The following is a 13,870-nucleotide window of genomic DNA, read 5'->3' as shown; positions in this document are numbered from 1 at the left end:
GACTTCGTACATACCTGCCTCTTTTTTGGAGGATGAAGAACTAGTGATGGCTCTCTCGTCGGTCCATTTGTAATTATTTTGAGCCATGTCTTCAATCAAGGCATATGCCTCCGTATAGTTCTTGTTCATAAGAGCTCCACCTGCAGCTGCATCAACAGACATCTTAGTGGTATAAGACAAGCCATTATAAAAAGTGTGGACTATAAGCCACTTCTCTAGGCCATGGTGGGGACAAAGTCTTAGCATTTCTTTGAAACGCTCCCACGCCTCATAAAGAGATTCCCCATCTTTTTGATTGAACCGTGTAATTTGATCCCTAAGTTTAGCAGTTTTGGATGGGGGGAAAACCGGGCAAGGAATGCTTGCCTCATCTGATCCCATGAAGTAATGGAACCGACTTCGAGGGAATGAAACCAAGCGCTAGCTCTATCCCTTAAGGAGAAGGGAAAGAGATGAAGTCTTACGGCCTCTTGGTTCTCCTTCATGGTTCCACTAATTCGTAGAAAAACAGATATGTGAAGATTGGGATCCTCGGTGGGGGATCCCGAAAATTGGTTTTGCTGCACCAAGTTAAGTAGGGCAGGCTTTATTTCAAAGTTGTCATCCTCAACCATTGGGTACACAATAACAGCTTGTGGCTCAGCCGTAGATGGCATTGCATACTCTTTGAGAGTGTGATTAGCCATGGCGGTGTTATTTCGTGCGTCTCTCTTTCGTTTATGCAAATATCTTTCGATCTCGGGGATTATTACCACTCGATTTCTGGTTTTTCGCATAAAAAATTGAGAACCCAAGAAGTTAACGATAACAGAAAAATAAAAAGTTAAAAATAAAAATAAAAAGAAAGGAAAAAGAAGAAGAGAGAAATCTAACCACTAAAGAAAATTTAATTAAATTAGTTAACTCCCCGGCAACGGCGCCAAAAACTTGATAGGGTCAAACCGCAAGTGCACGGATTATCGATGTAATAGTAGTAAGAAGAGTATCGTTCCGCTAGGGAGTTGTTCAATTCAATTAACCTTTAAAGAATGATTAGAGGAGAAGAAAGTTTAGTAAAAGGAGGTTTATTTGCTGACGGTAAATAACAATAATGATAAAGAGCCTTGGGATCATTGGTTCGTCTTAATAACGGATCTTTTCACAAGCAAAGCCTTAAACTTATAATTATGCGTTAATCTTAATTTCTAAGGACAAGTTTCTCTTTAGCATATCACAGCTTCTCTCGAAGTCAGTGAGTGTATCCCTCCAACAACCACACCTATTCTCATGGGTGATTGCCTTTGGGACCCTTGAAGATCGAAACTTTATGTGTCCCAAGGTTTGCTAGACTATTCTCATGTTTCGCGACCCTTGTCTAAATTCACTTGTTCGAATATCAAAGCTCCGCGTTCGCTTTATGAATTGATATTTTAGATGATGAATTAACCATTATCAAACCCTCCGCGTTCGCTTCCACAGTTTGATAATAATTAATTCATGTTAAAGCGGTGAATTTAGATTAGGAATTAAGGTAACATATAATTAGGGTTTAAGGCTTGGCTTAATCCGGAATACGTCATTAGACTTATCCAACAATCCCAAGACAAAGAAGTCTACTCACTCATGTTCATCGTAGACATGGGGGAAGAAGAGAGAAAACGGTAAAGTAAATTGCAAAGAAGAAAGTAAATAAAATAAAAGACTTTATTGAAATAATTCTTAAAATATTCAAAGGAAAGGTGAATGTTTATAGTGGAGAGCTACTCTATTTATAGCTTTACAATCGACTTAGAAACTAAGCAACTAAAAGGGCAAAACAGTAAAGCTGCAACAGGGTAACTTGGGCTTGAAGAAAAGCAGCAAAAGTGGCTTCTGGAGGTGGCACGGCCGTGCCACATGTTAGCACGGGCCGTGCCAAGCTTCTGACTTGGTGGGAATATATTTTTGTCCCGTATCTTCATATTTTCGCACTGTATTTGCTCCAGTCCTCTTTCTTTTGCTCCAAGACACCTTCCACCATATATTCGTTCCTAAAATGTAATAAAAGCAATTTGAAGTAAAATATTCAAAAAAGAAATAAATTGCAATAAAATCAAATCAAATCTTTAATAAAACTAAACTAAATAATGCAATAAAATAAACTAATTAATGAATCATCAAGCTTCCTCAATAGCAGTCACCTTAGGTCTCCATCTAGAAGGTAAGTTTCTTAGTATCTTGCTCACATGATCAGAAGCTACATAACTTTTCTTCAATATTTGAAGTCCAGAGACTATAGTATGAAATCTTCAGTACATTTCCTCAATACTTTCATCATCTTTCATCTTGAACAACTCATACTGATGAACAAGCATGAAAGCCTTTGCTTCTCTAACCTTCTTACTACCTTCATAGTTTGCACAAAGTGAAGCAAACATTGCCTTTGTAGTAGATTTGTCACTCATCTTCATGTACACTGTGCGAGGTATAGATGCAAAAAGGATTTCTCCGATCTTGTGATGCTTCTTGTAAAGTTTCTTCTGAGCAGGAGTGTGTTTCTTTCTATCAATAGTTGCTCCTTCTTCATCAAGAGCCAAGTCACCAACACCATCTTCAAGAATATCCCACAATTCATCATCTAACCCCATGATGTAACTGTACATATTGGTTTTCCACCAAGAAAATTCTTCAGGATTCCGATTGAACTTTGGAGCTTTGCCTGAGTCAGATTTCTTGTCATTAGTGGTACCATAATCATATTGAACAACATTGTTCCTTGTAGGAATTTCTTCAACCATGTTTTTCTCAAATATTTTTCTGTTACACTGTTAAGTGTTAAGACAACAGACCAAGGCTCTGATACCAATTGAAGGTGAGAAAAACACAAGAAGGAGGGGTTGAATTGTGGTTTCTTTTTCTTCTGCTAAAACTGAATTCACTGTTTAGAACCTGATAGAGTTCAGCTTCTGAAGTAGTGATCAGAGTCTAGTTGCAACGGATAAGTAGAGAAAGAGAGAGCGAGAGAGAGAGAGAGAAGAGAGACACAAAGCAATAATAAAGGTTTCGTCCATAAACCGAAAGTAGTCATGTCCCCCTTGCACTTCTAAGGAGAGTTCACTAAAATCAATATCTGATTTCAACTGCTCACTACTCAAAATATCAAGAGACTTCAAACTACTTAAGCACAACTGCAAGAGAGTTCCTATGCTCAAGAACAAAATCAGGAGACTTCCTATGCTCAAGCACAACTGCAAGAGACTTCTATTCAAACATAATTACAAAGAAAATGTTTGAGGTTGAACACTTGATATACAATCAGTGGTGTTCACAATACAAATCAGATGAGACTCTTAAGACTATAGAATTTCTAAGATATGAAAGTTGTTAAGAAATTCTAAGTGAACTGTGATGTGGAACAATTTCAGCATAGTTTTGGCCCTTGTAAAATTGTTGTGAGTCTCTTGGAAATCTTCAAGTCTTCACTCCTTTATATAGAGGTGTGAAAGAGACGTTGTTGATTGCCAACACATCAAAAGAGTCGTTTGAAGCTTGATCAAATTAGCAATGATCTATTGCTTGATTTGGTTATTGTTCGAAGAGGGAACAATTTCAAATCCATTCAAAGTATAGAGGAATACCAGCGTAGTCACAACCGTTGTTCTTGTACTATTGCAGACACAAAACAGAGTAGTGGAGATAGTGGTTGTACAATTGTACTATTGTCCTTTTCCAACGCTCCAAATAATAAGCATCCAATGCCTTTCAATTCATCTGAAATAGCCGTTGCTCCAGGCTTCTATTCTTTCTGCAATGATAGGCATGATCATAAGATCTCTTTGACAAACATTGAAGCTTCTAGTTTTTCAGCCTATGATGATCTTCAGCTTCAAATGACGTCAGCTTCTGGTAGTCTTCAGCTTTTGAGAGGGCTTCTGATGACGTCAGCTTTTGATGATCTTCAGAATCTTTTGTCTTCAGAACCTCTTTTCTTCAGATGTTTCCTTGCAACACAAGCTTCCTTTTTGTAGATTTCATTGCTCTCATTTGTTCTTCCGTAACCTATGCTTGAATTAAAGGCACTCAAATTTTTGTCTATGGTCCTACACACTAGAACAAATATTAGGTGCTGGATAGTGGAATTTTTTAATTTTCCTTTTAAAGACGAAGTAGAAAATGGTGAAGTAATATGCCTCTGTAGAGTTTGCCGTTTCAAAAAACCGCAAAGTAGGAGCGTAATGTTCGACCACCTAAAATGGTCACCATTTCCAAAGGGGTACACTGTTTGGCTGCATCATGGGGAGTCCTTAGGAGTAACTAGTAGTGTCTCAACTAGTACTATTCCAAATATAGGTCAAGACACGGTGGTTGTTGAAGATCCTATTCAAAACGTGATCAATGATGCGTTTGGAGTTGATAGGGATCAGACAAATGAGGTACCCATTGCATCAAATGTAGAGATTGATCGAGATGAAAATGTGATACCAAGTGTAAGTGAAGAAAGGAATGAAGCCAAAGAATTCTATGAATTAACTAGAGATGGAGAACAGCCCTTGTATGAAGGGTGTACAAGATATTGAAGATTGTCTTTTTTGTTAAAATTGTATCACATCAAGTGTTTGTGTGGGTTGAGTGATAAGTCGTTGACAATGATTTTAGAGCTATTAAAGGATGCATTTGAATTTGCAAGTATTCCAAGTTCGTTCTATGAAGCAAAGAAAACAATTACAAAACTTGGTATGAATTATGTGAAGATACCTGCATGTCCCAACGATTGTATGCTTTATTGGGGTAAAGATGAAGAGAGGGAGACCTGTAAAATTTGTAACACTTCAAAATGGAAATCAGGGGAAAAGGATTGTGTTGTCAATAATCGGAAAAAATTTCTTGCAAAAGTTCTTCGTTATTTTCCATTAAAACCTCGATTGAAAAAACTGTTTTTTTCATCAAAGACTGCCGAGGATATGAGATGGCATGCAGTTGATAATAACAACGATGGAATGATGAGGCATCCTAGAGATTCTGAAGCTTGGAAACAATTTAACCTGAAACACACTTGGTTTGCATCAGATCTGCGAAACTTGCGTCTTGCATTATCTAGTGATGGCTTTAATCCATTTGGTATAATGAGTTCAAATTATAGCATTTGGCCAGTTGTGCTCATCCCATACAACACTCCACGGGTATGCATGAAAGACATATCTTTTATAATGTCGATGATAATTCCTGTTAATATTCGCCAGGAAATGATATCGATGTCTACGTACAACCTCTAGTCAAAGAGTTGAAGGAGTTATGGACAACTGGTGTGGATACATATGATTCTTTTAAGAAAGAGGTGTTCACATTACACGCAATCTTGATGTGGACGATTAGTTACTTTCCGGGGTTAGGTATTTTTTCTGGTTGGAACACATACACCGGTTTTGCATGTCCTTCGTGTAACACCGACACTAAACCTCGTCGCCTTAAAAATAACAGTAAATGGTGTTTTATGGGCCATCATTGTTACCTTGATCGGATAAACAAATTTAGATTGAACAAGGTTCGCTTTGATGGTGAGCAAGAAATGCGTAGTCCACTGGTAACATTATCTGGACATCAAGTTCTTCAACAAGTTGAAAACATAAAGGTCATTTTTGGTAAAAAGCCAAAGAAAGCAATGTTGGGAAAAAGAAAAGGCAAGAAACAACCTACATAAGGTGACCCTCCAAATCAGAAAAAAAGGAAAAAAGGATAGGCAAGAGCCAATCTACAGAAGATGACCCTCCAATCTGGAAGAAGAAAAGCATATTCTTTGAACTTCCATATTGGAAGGAGAATCTTTTGTGTCATAATCTTGACCCGATGCATATCGATAAAAATGTGTTGGATAATATCATATATAATTTGCTTAACGATAGTTCAAAGAGTAAAGACCATGTTGATGCTCGAAGAGACCTTGAAGTTATGGGCATAAGATCTGACCTTTGGTGCAATGAAAATGGAAAAATTTCTCTTGCAATTTTTACTTTGACTGGTAAAAGTAAGAGGGAATTTTTAACAATTTTAAAGAATATCACAGTGCCTGATGGTTATTCAAGCAACATTTCTAGATTCATTGACTTGGAAGCTCTTAAGTTGAAAGGATCATTGAAGAGTCGTGATGGCCACATATTGATGGAACAACTTCTACCATTAGCCATTCGGACAACATTACCTACTGAAGTTTCAGCAGTATTGATCGAGTTATGCTCATTCTTTAGACAATTATGTGGTAAAGTATTGAAAGTTGAAGATTTGGAAAAAATGCAAAACCAAATTATCCTCACTGTCATGGTTCACTTGGTTGTTCACCTTGTTGAAGAGGTTAAACTTGGAGGTCCCGTTCAGTATCGCTGGATGTATCCTGTCGAAAGGTAAAATATGTCGGATTTCATTCCTTCAATAATTTAGTAGTTTGTAAAGTTATTGAAAATAATATTATTGTGGTTCAATTTATAGGTACTTAGGAAAACTCGAGAAATATGTACGTAATAAAGCACAACCAGAAGGGTCTATTGCAGAAGGGTACATCATACATGAGATTCTTACATATGGTTCAAGGTATCTAGGAAACATTGAGACTAATCGGAATCAACCGGGTCGTGTAGACGATGAGCCTATTAATGATGTACAAATTGACCCGCGTGTAGCCGAATTATTTCCTAGAGTTGGAAAACCTATTGGTGGATCTTCACGTTACACTCTTACACCGATTGAAAAGTTAAAAGCTCATAGACATGTACAACCCAAAACTCTTGAGGCAGCCAATAAGAAGCGTCTCCGTTCACAAGGTTTACCACATGCAGCTTCACAACCTACACATGTGACACCTTCACCGCATGTTCATGTTACAGATCCACCACCCACACATGAGACATGTCCATCGCCTACACATGTGACACCTTCACCTACACATGTGACACCTACACATGATATTCTGTCCCTTGGCTCTGGAGATGATTATGTAGATGATGATGTAGATGAAGAGCTGAACATTACTGATAAAAAGAAACCTAGATACTAGGAGGTTGAAGTTATAAGTATGTAATCTAGTGTCCTATTTGTGGTGCTGTGTTTTTTTCTCCTGTAAGTGCTGTTATTGATTGTTTTAAATGGTTAATTATGCTATGTTTCACTTTCTTATTTGTTAGATGCGGCGGGTCATATTTCAAGGAGACGTTTAATAGTGGCAGATGTGCTTGAAGAATCTCCAAATGGAACCAGGATAATGACTCGATGGAATGATGTTCCTCAACCGGTGGGGCAATTTGCTAAATTGTTAGCAAATTATTTGGGTGCAATGGCAAGGCAATTTAAAGATTTCCTGATAATGGTTGAAAGATGGGATGCTGCAATTTTAAAGGAAAAGAAAACTGAGTTTTATGATAGCAAAGTAAAGGTATAATTGATATACATTTAAATATATACGATTTTTCTTGTTTTTTGTGTTAACTAACAATTTGCTTTTTTATCAACCCACTTGGGTTGGCCTAGTGGTATTGGCTTGGGACCTGGGAGTGTGCTCCTCCTCAAGGTCTCAAGTTCGATTCTCTCTGGTGCCTAATTTGAGGGGGTTAGTTTAGCTTCTTCAAAAAAAAAAAAACAATTTGCTTTTTTATGTTTATGTTGTAAGTCAAAGTTTGTTGTTGATGATGATGGAAACCATAAAAAATATGTTATCTCTTGCCTTGGAAAAAAATGGAATGATGGAAAGTCTCGATTGTTAAATAAACATTACAAATGGGAACTCACATTAGAGGAGAATCTCAAAAATCGTCCAAGATTTATTCACCCAGATCATTGGGCTGTTTTTGTCAATTTTAGGAGGAAGGCTGAACAAGTGGTAAACTATGGTTTCATTTGTTTTCTTTTAAGCTTTTAACTAATGCGTGTATAAAAATTATTGTTTCAATTAATGCAGGCGATTGCTCAAAAATATGAAAGAAATCGAAAAAAGCAAAAAACTCCTCATACACTAGGAACTGACTCGCTTGAGATCAAAAAAGATAAGTTGGTATGGTTCACTCAAAGATGAGTTTATCTTTGATATGTTACTTTTCTGTGTATGCAATACTCTGCAATTTACCTGTAGGCACATCTCTCTTTAGTTGATCTTATCATCTCATCTAGGCAATTAGTGATCTCATCTGGACGTACATTATAAGATTGTTCGGAAATGAACAAGTAATTATTATATGTGCTTACTTGTAGGAATTGAGATATGGTCGAGAATATAGCAGGGGAGATATGTATGATGTTTCGCATAAAGATGCCAAGGGAAAATTTGTCAATGAATATGCAAGGGAAAAAGCTGTAAGTGACAATTTCTTTTCTGCACAATTGAAAAAGAGGTCATAATACCTCATAGCTCGCCTAAAATGAAATGTTTGACATTATCACTGTATTATTGCCTAAAGAGGTCATAACATTGAAAGTTTATGTTTTGTTTAATTTATGAAATGCTTGACATTATCACTGTCAAAGTTTGTTGATGTTCTGTTTTATTTAGTTGTTTCATGAACTGTTGTATATGCAGGAACTATTGCAAGTTGAAATGCAAAAAACTCAATGTGAGAATGAAGCATTTGTCCAAGTGTTTGGAAAGGAACATGCTGGATATGTCCGTTCTATGGGGCTTGGGATTACACCATCTCAAATCTCTAGTCGCTCTACTAGATTAGCCTCATCTTCCATCGAGGCTAATGACAAAATGTTGAAAATGCAAGCTGAGATTGATTCTCTTACGGTTAAGGCTTCACAAGTTGATATCTTGCAGGCGCAAGTTGCTTTTTTAATGCAAATGCAAGTGCAAAATTCTAGAGACAAAGAGGTAACTTTTACCAAACTATTGCAAAAACATTCTTCTCTTTTAAAAAAAAAAAAATTAGAAGTTGATATCTGCAAGAGTCCTTAGACTTGTCTTTGTATAACTGCTATGACTGGCTCATTTTTGCCATTACTGAATGTTGTGTTTTTACTTGTATCTTGACAACTCTGGTGCTTTTTTTTAGCAATACAAGTACTCGAATATTCTGCCATTTATCGATATATTTGATATCTCTGGTGTTTCTTTTTTCATTTTCAATATTTTGCGTTTCAATTTACTAATCACTGTCTTATTTTTTTTCTTCTTCTTTTCAACCAACAAATTTAGAAACAAGGGATGGTAGACATTCATCTGAGTCTAGCCACCGCGCGCCTTGAGGATCATTGAAGCAACATCACTAGGGAATATTTGCATATTTTATGGACTTCTAATTTTGCTACAACTGTTTTGTTATGGACTTCTAATTTTCCTACATCTATTTTGAATGTTCAGTCACTAGTGTTTCTATTTTTTGAATGTATAAACTTGGTACTATATATCTTTTGTTTTAGTTAAGTTGATATATGGATCAAACTTCTTCTCTTGAATTATGTATATTTTGTATTTTATGCCTTTAGTAATATATTTTGAGATTCTCTTCAAATTCTGGAGAATATTTTTTAAATCAAGGCATATCAATTTCAAAAATAAATAAATTTGTGACTTTTAAAAATAAAAAAATTATACATTTGTGATTGTTCAAACAGTCACAGCATATTAAATTATAAATTTTAAATTAGTCATGTACGACTGTTCTATGAAGGGTCACAAAAGACAGTTGCGACCCCAACATCCGCGCCTGTTAGGGAACAGTCGCAATTGTACATTTGCGACCCTTCTAACAGTCGCAATCAGCCATTTTAAAAGTTCCAAAATGCAGTTTTTCTTGTAGTGAATTGAGTTTGATTCTCAAGTTCGACTGTCGAAGTGAAGTCCAGAAGATGTGCTGATTGAGAGGATGGTTCGATAGAGTGAAGAAGAAGTCGAAGGAAGATTGGCATCGAAAGGAGGAGCTGAGTACCAGTTTCTCGTCGAAGAGACATTTTTTGAAATTTAAATAATTTTGTAGTAGTTATTGGCAGTTACGTCTCGAACGTGTCTGTAGGTAGTTACTTAGTATAAATAACATTTTAGTCTATGGAAAATGGGTCACAATTCAATCATATTGAAAACTTACGCTCAAACAATCCGCCCGCATAAGGAGAAACGAGCAAACAAGTCCTAATGTATGAATCTGTGCACCACTTTACTTTCATTTTAATGCAATTCTAGTTTAACGTTTTAGATTCTTTTTTTTTTTGTTTAATCTTTTCTTTTAAGCTTTCGCATCTATCCTTGAAGATAATCTCGACAGGTCTTACCCTGTGTCTGGATTTCGACGGTTATATTCATAGTTCACTATTAGTAACAAGAACAACCATGGTTTTCTGGAAAACAATCAAGCACAAAATGCCTTGAAATTTGGTGGTTGATCTCGCTCGCCCTTGTTTTAAATCAGTTCAGTAGTTTACCAAAATCCAGGATAAACACACATTAAATTTGTATTTCACATCACGAGGAGACAAGAAAGCAAAAACTAGCAGAAAATAGTTGAACTAATCCATATCACAAGATCATATTCCTTCAATAACGTGTGTTCCTCTATCTTAAAAATATGTTGCTGCAACTGTTGCAACAATGGTGTGAAGATGGAAAGAAATTGGAAGGTTGGAAGATTAAACACCAAGTTATTAAACATTGATCTAGTGTTGTGTGAATTGAAAAAATAGAGTGTGGGGGTCTCACATAAAATAGAACACACACATTAGTAGTGTTTAAATTGTAGTATTTAATTTTAAATACTTGATAATGATGAAAATAATAATTATTATTATTCTTTATTCATGGATATCACTTCCCATAATTTTAGGTTATGTTTGTTGTGATAAGATTGAGAATCCAACTGAATTTCCTATCTTTCCTTCATTAGTTTGTTTCAGCTAATCTTGTGGGTTTTCTTCGTTTTGAACTTATCCGATTAGTTTGTTACTTGAACTAATATGTGGGTTGCTTAATTTTTAAGTTTACTTAATTCTTAAGTTTCTCCAAATTAGTTACAAACTCTCCTTATAAAAGGAGAGCTCACCTAGTTCAAAAATGACACCAAAGAGTTTCATTGAGTTGTCGGAAACTCTTTCTCTCTTCTCCCTTTCTTGACTTATGTTGATGAGTCTTTCTTCTCTTCATCTCCTTTTTCTGTCCCTTCGAAATTAAGAGTGTTCTTAAGACCATAGTCCCTTTTCGGTTTAATGTCCCTTCAGAATTAAGAATGGTCTTAAGTTCATAGTCCATTCGATAATATAAGTCCCTTCGGAATAAAGAGTACTATTAAGATCATAGTCCCTTTTAGAATAATAATGTCCTGTCGAAATTAAGAATGATCCTAACGGTATATAAATATTCTTTCAATATTTTTCTATTTGAGGAGAAATTAAAAAGTGGAAATGGTGGTATCACCATATCTGAGTGGTCGTAGAGCCATATTGATATTTTGGAGAAATTAAAGTTAGAATGGTGCAAACACCATATTTGAGTGGTCTTAGTACCATAACAGAGTGGTAACAATACCATATTGCCGCGTCATTTTTCGGAGGTCAAGCTATTAGGTTAGCATAGACTCACTATTTTTATTTCACGACTGAACTTTTAATTTTTTTGAAAAGGGGAAAAAAGTTCAAACTACTCGATATTTTGAAAAGATTTTAGGTTCAGGGGTTAGTTACATAAAGGGAAGGTATTAACACCCTTTATGTTCGTAGTACTCTACGAGAACCTCTTGATTTTATTGAACTTTTTGTGTTATAAACTTGCTTGCTTTTTTTTTAAAAAAATGGAATTTTGAAATGATTAAAAAAGGAAGACCTAATTATCTACATTTTATTGATTTGAGAGGGCGAGTGTCCTTTGCCTACGTACCCGTGAAGGATCGAAATCACGTAGTTCGGGGTAGAAATTGACGTTTGATTGGTTTTGTGTTTTTTATTAGTTTTGAAAATGTTTTAAAGAGAAAAGCCAAGTGGCAAAAAGTATTTTTTTATATTGAAAGAAAAATGACTTATAGTAGAATTAAAATTGATTTGAAATTTGATTAAGAAAGAAAATAAAAAGAATGCTCGCTTGATTGAGAAATCAAGGTTTATTATGAAAATATTTTTTGTGATTTTTGATTATGTGAATGTTTTTGTTGTTTTTGAATAATAACTAGACTAAAAATAAACTAACGTAGCAATAAAATAAAAGCGTAAGAATTTTGTAGTGACGTTGGATCACCACAAAATCACCTAACCTAATCTATTTTTTTTTTTTTTTGCATTTTTGGATATATAAAGCGGTAAAGAAATAAAACACACACACACACACACACACACACACACACACACACACACCTTTTCTCATTTATATTTACATTGGACCTAAATACATTCTAATTGCTGGAAAATAAATGATAATAATTGAAATACTAAATAAAAAAAATGCTAAAAAGAAATAAAATGCAAGAAAATAAAAGAAAATAAAAGGAAGGGACAACCGAAGGGACAAAATTACCGAAGGGACTTTTCCGAAGGGACAGAAAAAGAGGGAGAAGAAAAGAATAGCTCGTCAACACAAGCTAAATGAGGGAGAAGAGAGAAAAGTTCTTTGACAACTCAAGAGAACTTTTGGTGTGTTTTCAAGTGTGGAATGAGGGCTCTATTTATAGGTGAGGTGGTTGATGAGAATGGAAAAGTGGTTTAATGGCTTTTGATGGGGAGTTGAATGAGACTGATGGTTTTGGAATGTGAAAGTTGACATGAGGAATCTTGGTCATGAAGGGTGGCGCGGCTAAGAAAAAAAATTCTTTTGGACCCTGTACAAATTATTTTTAGACCTATTGGATGGTTTACTAATTAAAATAAAAAAGAAAATAACCTAAAAAGAAAAGTGGACATAAAAAAAATTAAAAAAATGGTAAAATAAAAGATGGAAATAAAAAAAATAAAAAAACTAAAGATAAAAATAAAATAAAATAAAAACTAATAATAATAAAATAAAATAAAATAAAATAAAGGAGAGAAGATGGTCCGATATCGGAAAAAAATGAGGTATTTTAAAATACCCCTCTACCGAAATTTCCTTTGAAAAGTCAGAGACTATTCAGGGTCAAACGGCGTATGAATTTAGGGTCTTAGGTCAAAAATTGGGGTATGACAGATGCCCCTATTTAAGTTTCTTCGTCCGAAGACTTGAAGATGAAATCTTTGGTTTGATGGACCGAAGAGACTTAAATACAAAAGTACACCAATTTTGGACCTAAGATGCTGTGAATTGCTCATGATGAAGTATGAATGCAGGACGGCAAAGACGATACGACTTTGATGAGAAAGAACAATGGGATACCCAAATTCGTTGAAGAAAGGGATCTGACTCCGCTGAGGGGTAGTGTAGTTTCACTGGGGAAAATTATTGTCTACTATCGTATTGATAGTTGTATAAAGACAAAAAAAATGAAAAAGACATCGCCTACTATCTGTAAGATAGTTGTATGAAGACATATGACTTGTGTTACCTTACTACCCGTATGATAGTTGTATGAAGGCAAGATGAAAGAAGACATTGTCTGATACCCGTAAGGTAGTTGTATGAAGACAAATGACATAGATTACCTACTACCCGTATGGTAGTCGTATGAGGGTAAGATGAAAAAAGACATTGTCTACTACCCGTAAGGTAGTCGTATGAAGACAAATGACATAGATTACCGACTACCCGTATGGTAGCCGTATGAAGGTAAGATGAAAAAAGACATTGTCTTCTACCCGTAAGGTAGTCGTATGAAGACAAATGACATAGATTAACTGCTACCCGTATGGTAGCCGTATGAAGGTAGGATGAAAAAAGACATTGTCAACTATCTGTAAGATAGCCGTATGAAGACAAATGACATGGATTATCTACTATCCGTATGATAGCCGTATGAAGGTAAGATGAAAAAGACATTGCCTACTA

At 35.4% G+C, this 13,870-nt stretch overlaps 1 protein-coding gene, 1 non-coding gene and 1 pseudogene across 2 annotated transcripts; all 3 read left to right on the top strand.

Moving 5' to 3' along the window:
* The first annotated feature begins 217 nt into the window (after positions 1 to 217).
* On the top strand, positions 218 to 324 carry LOC146906037 (small nucleolar RNA R71). Its single transcript, XR_015020778.1, has one exon. It is a non-coding gene; the product is annotated as a small nucleolar RNA R71 (small nucleolar RNA).
* Positions 325 to 3,713: 3,389 nt separating this feature from the next.
* Positions 3,714 to 7,003, top strand: LOC146906036 (uncharacterized; annotated as a pseudogene).
* A 134-nt stretch (positions 7,004 to 7,137) lies between these two features.
* Positions 7,138 to 8,893, top strand: LOC146906035 (uncharacterized). The gene is made up of 5 exons (XM_085728717.1): positions 7,138 to 7,378; positions 7,613 to 7,822; positions 7,901 to 7,993; positions 8,191 to 8,292; positions 8,516 to 8,893. The coding sequence occupies exons 1-5, from the start codon at positions 7,208 to 7,210 to the stop codon at positions 8,891 to 8,893; spliced, it is 954 nt and encodes a 317-aa protein (XP_085584843.1). The 5' UTR covers positions 7,138 to 7,207.
* Positions 8,894 to 13,870: the final 4,977 nt, after the last annotated feature.

Source organism: Medicago sativa, chromosome 7 (assembly GCF_051527215.1).
Source record: "Medicago sativa cultivar Bolivia chromosome 7, Bolivia_mono, whole genome shotgun sequence".
Taxonomy (NCBI): Eukaryota; Viridiplantae; Streptophyta; class Magnoliopsida; order Fabales; family Fabaceae; genus Medicago; species Medicago sativa.
Note: the sequence above shows the minus strand (reverse complement) of the source record. Positions and strands in the feature narration are given on the sequence as shown.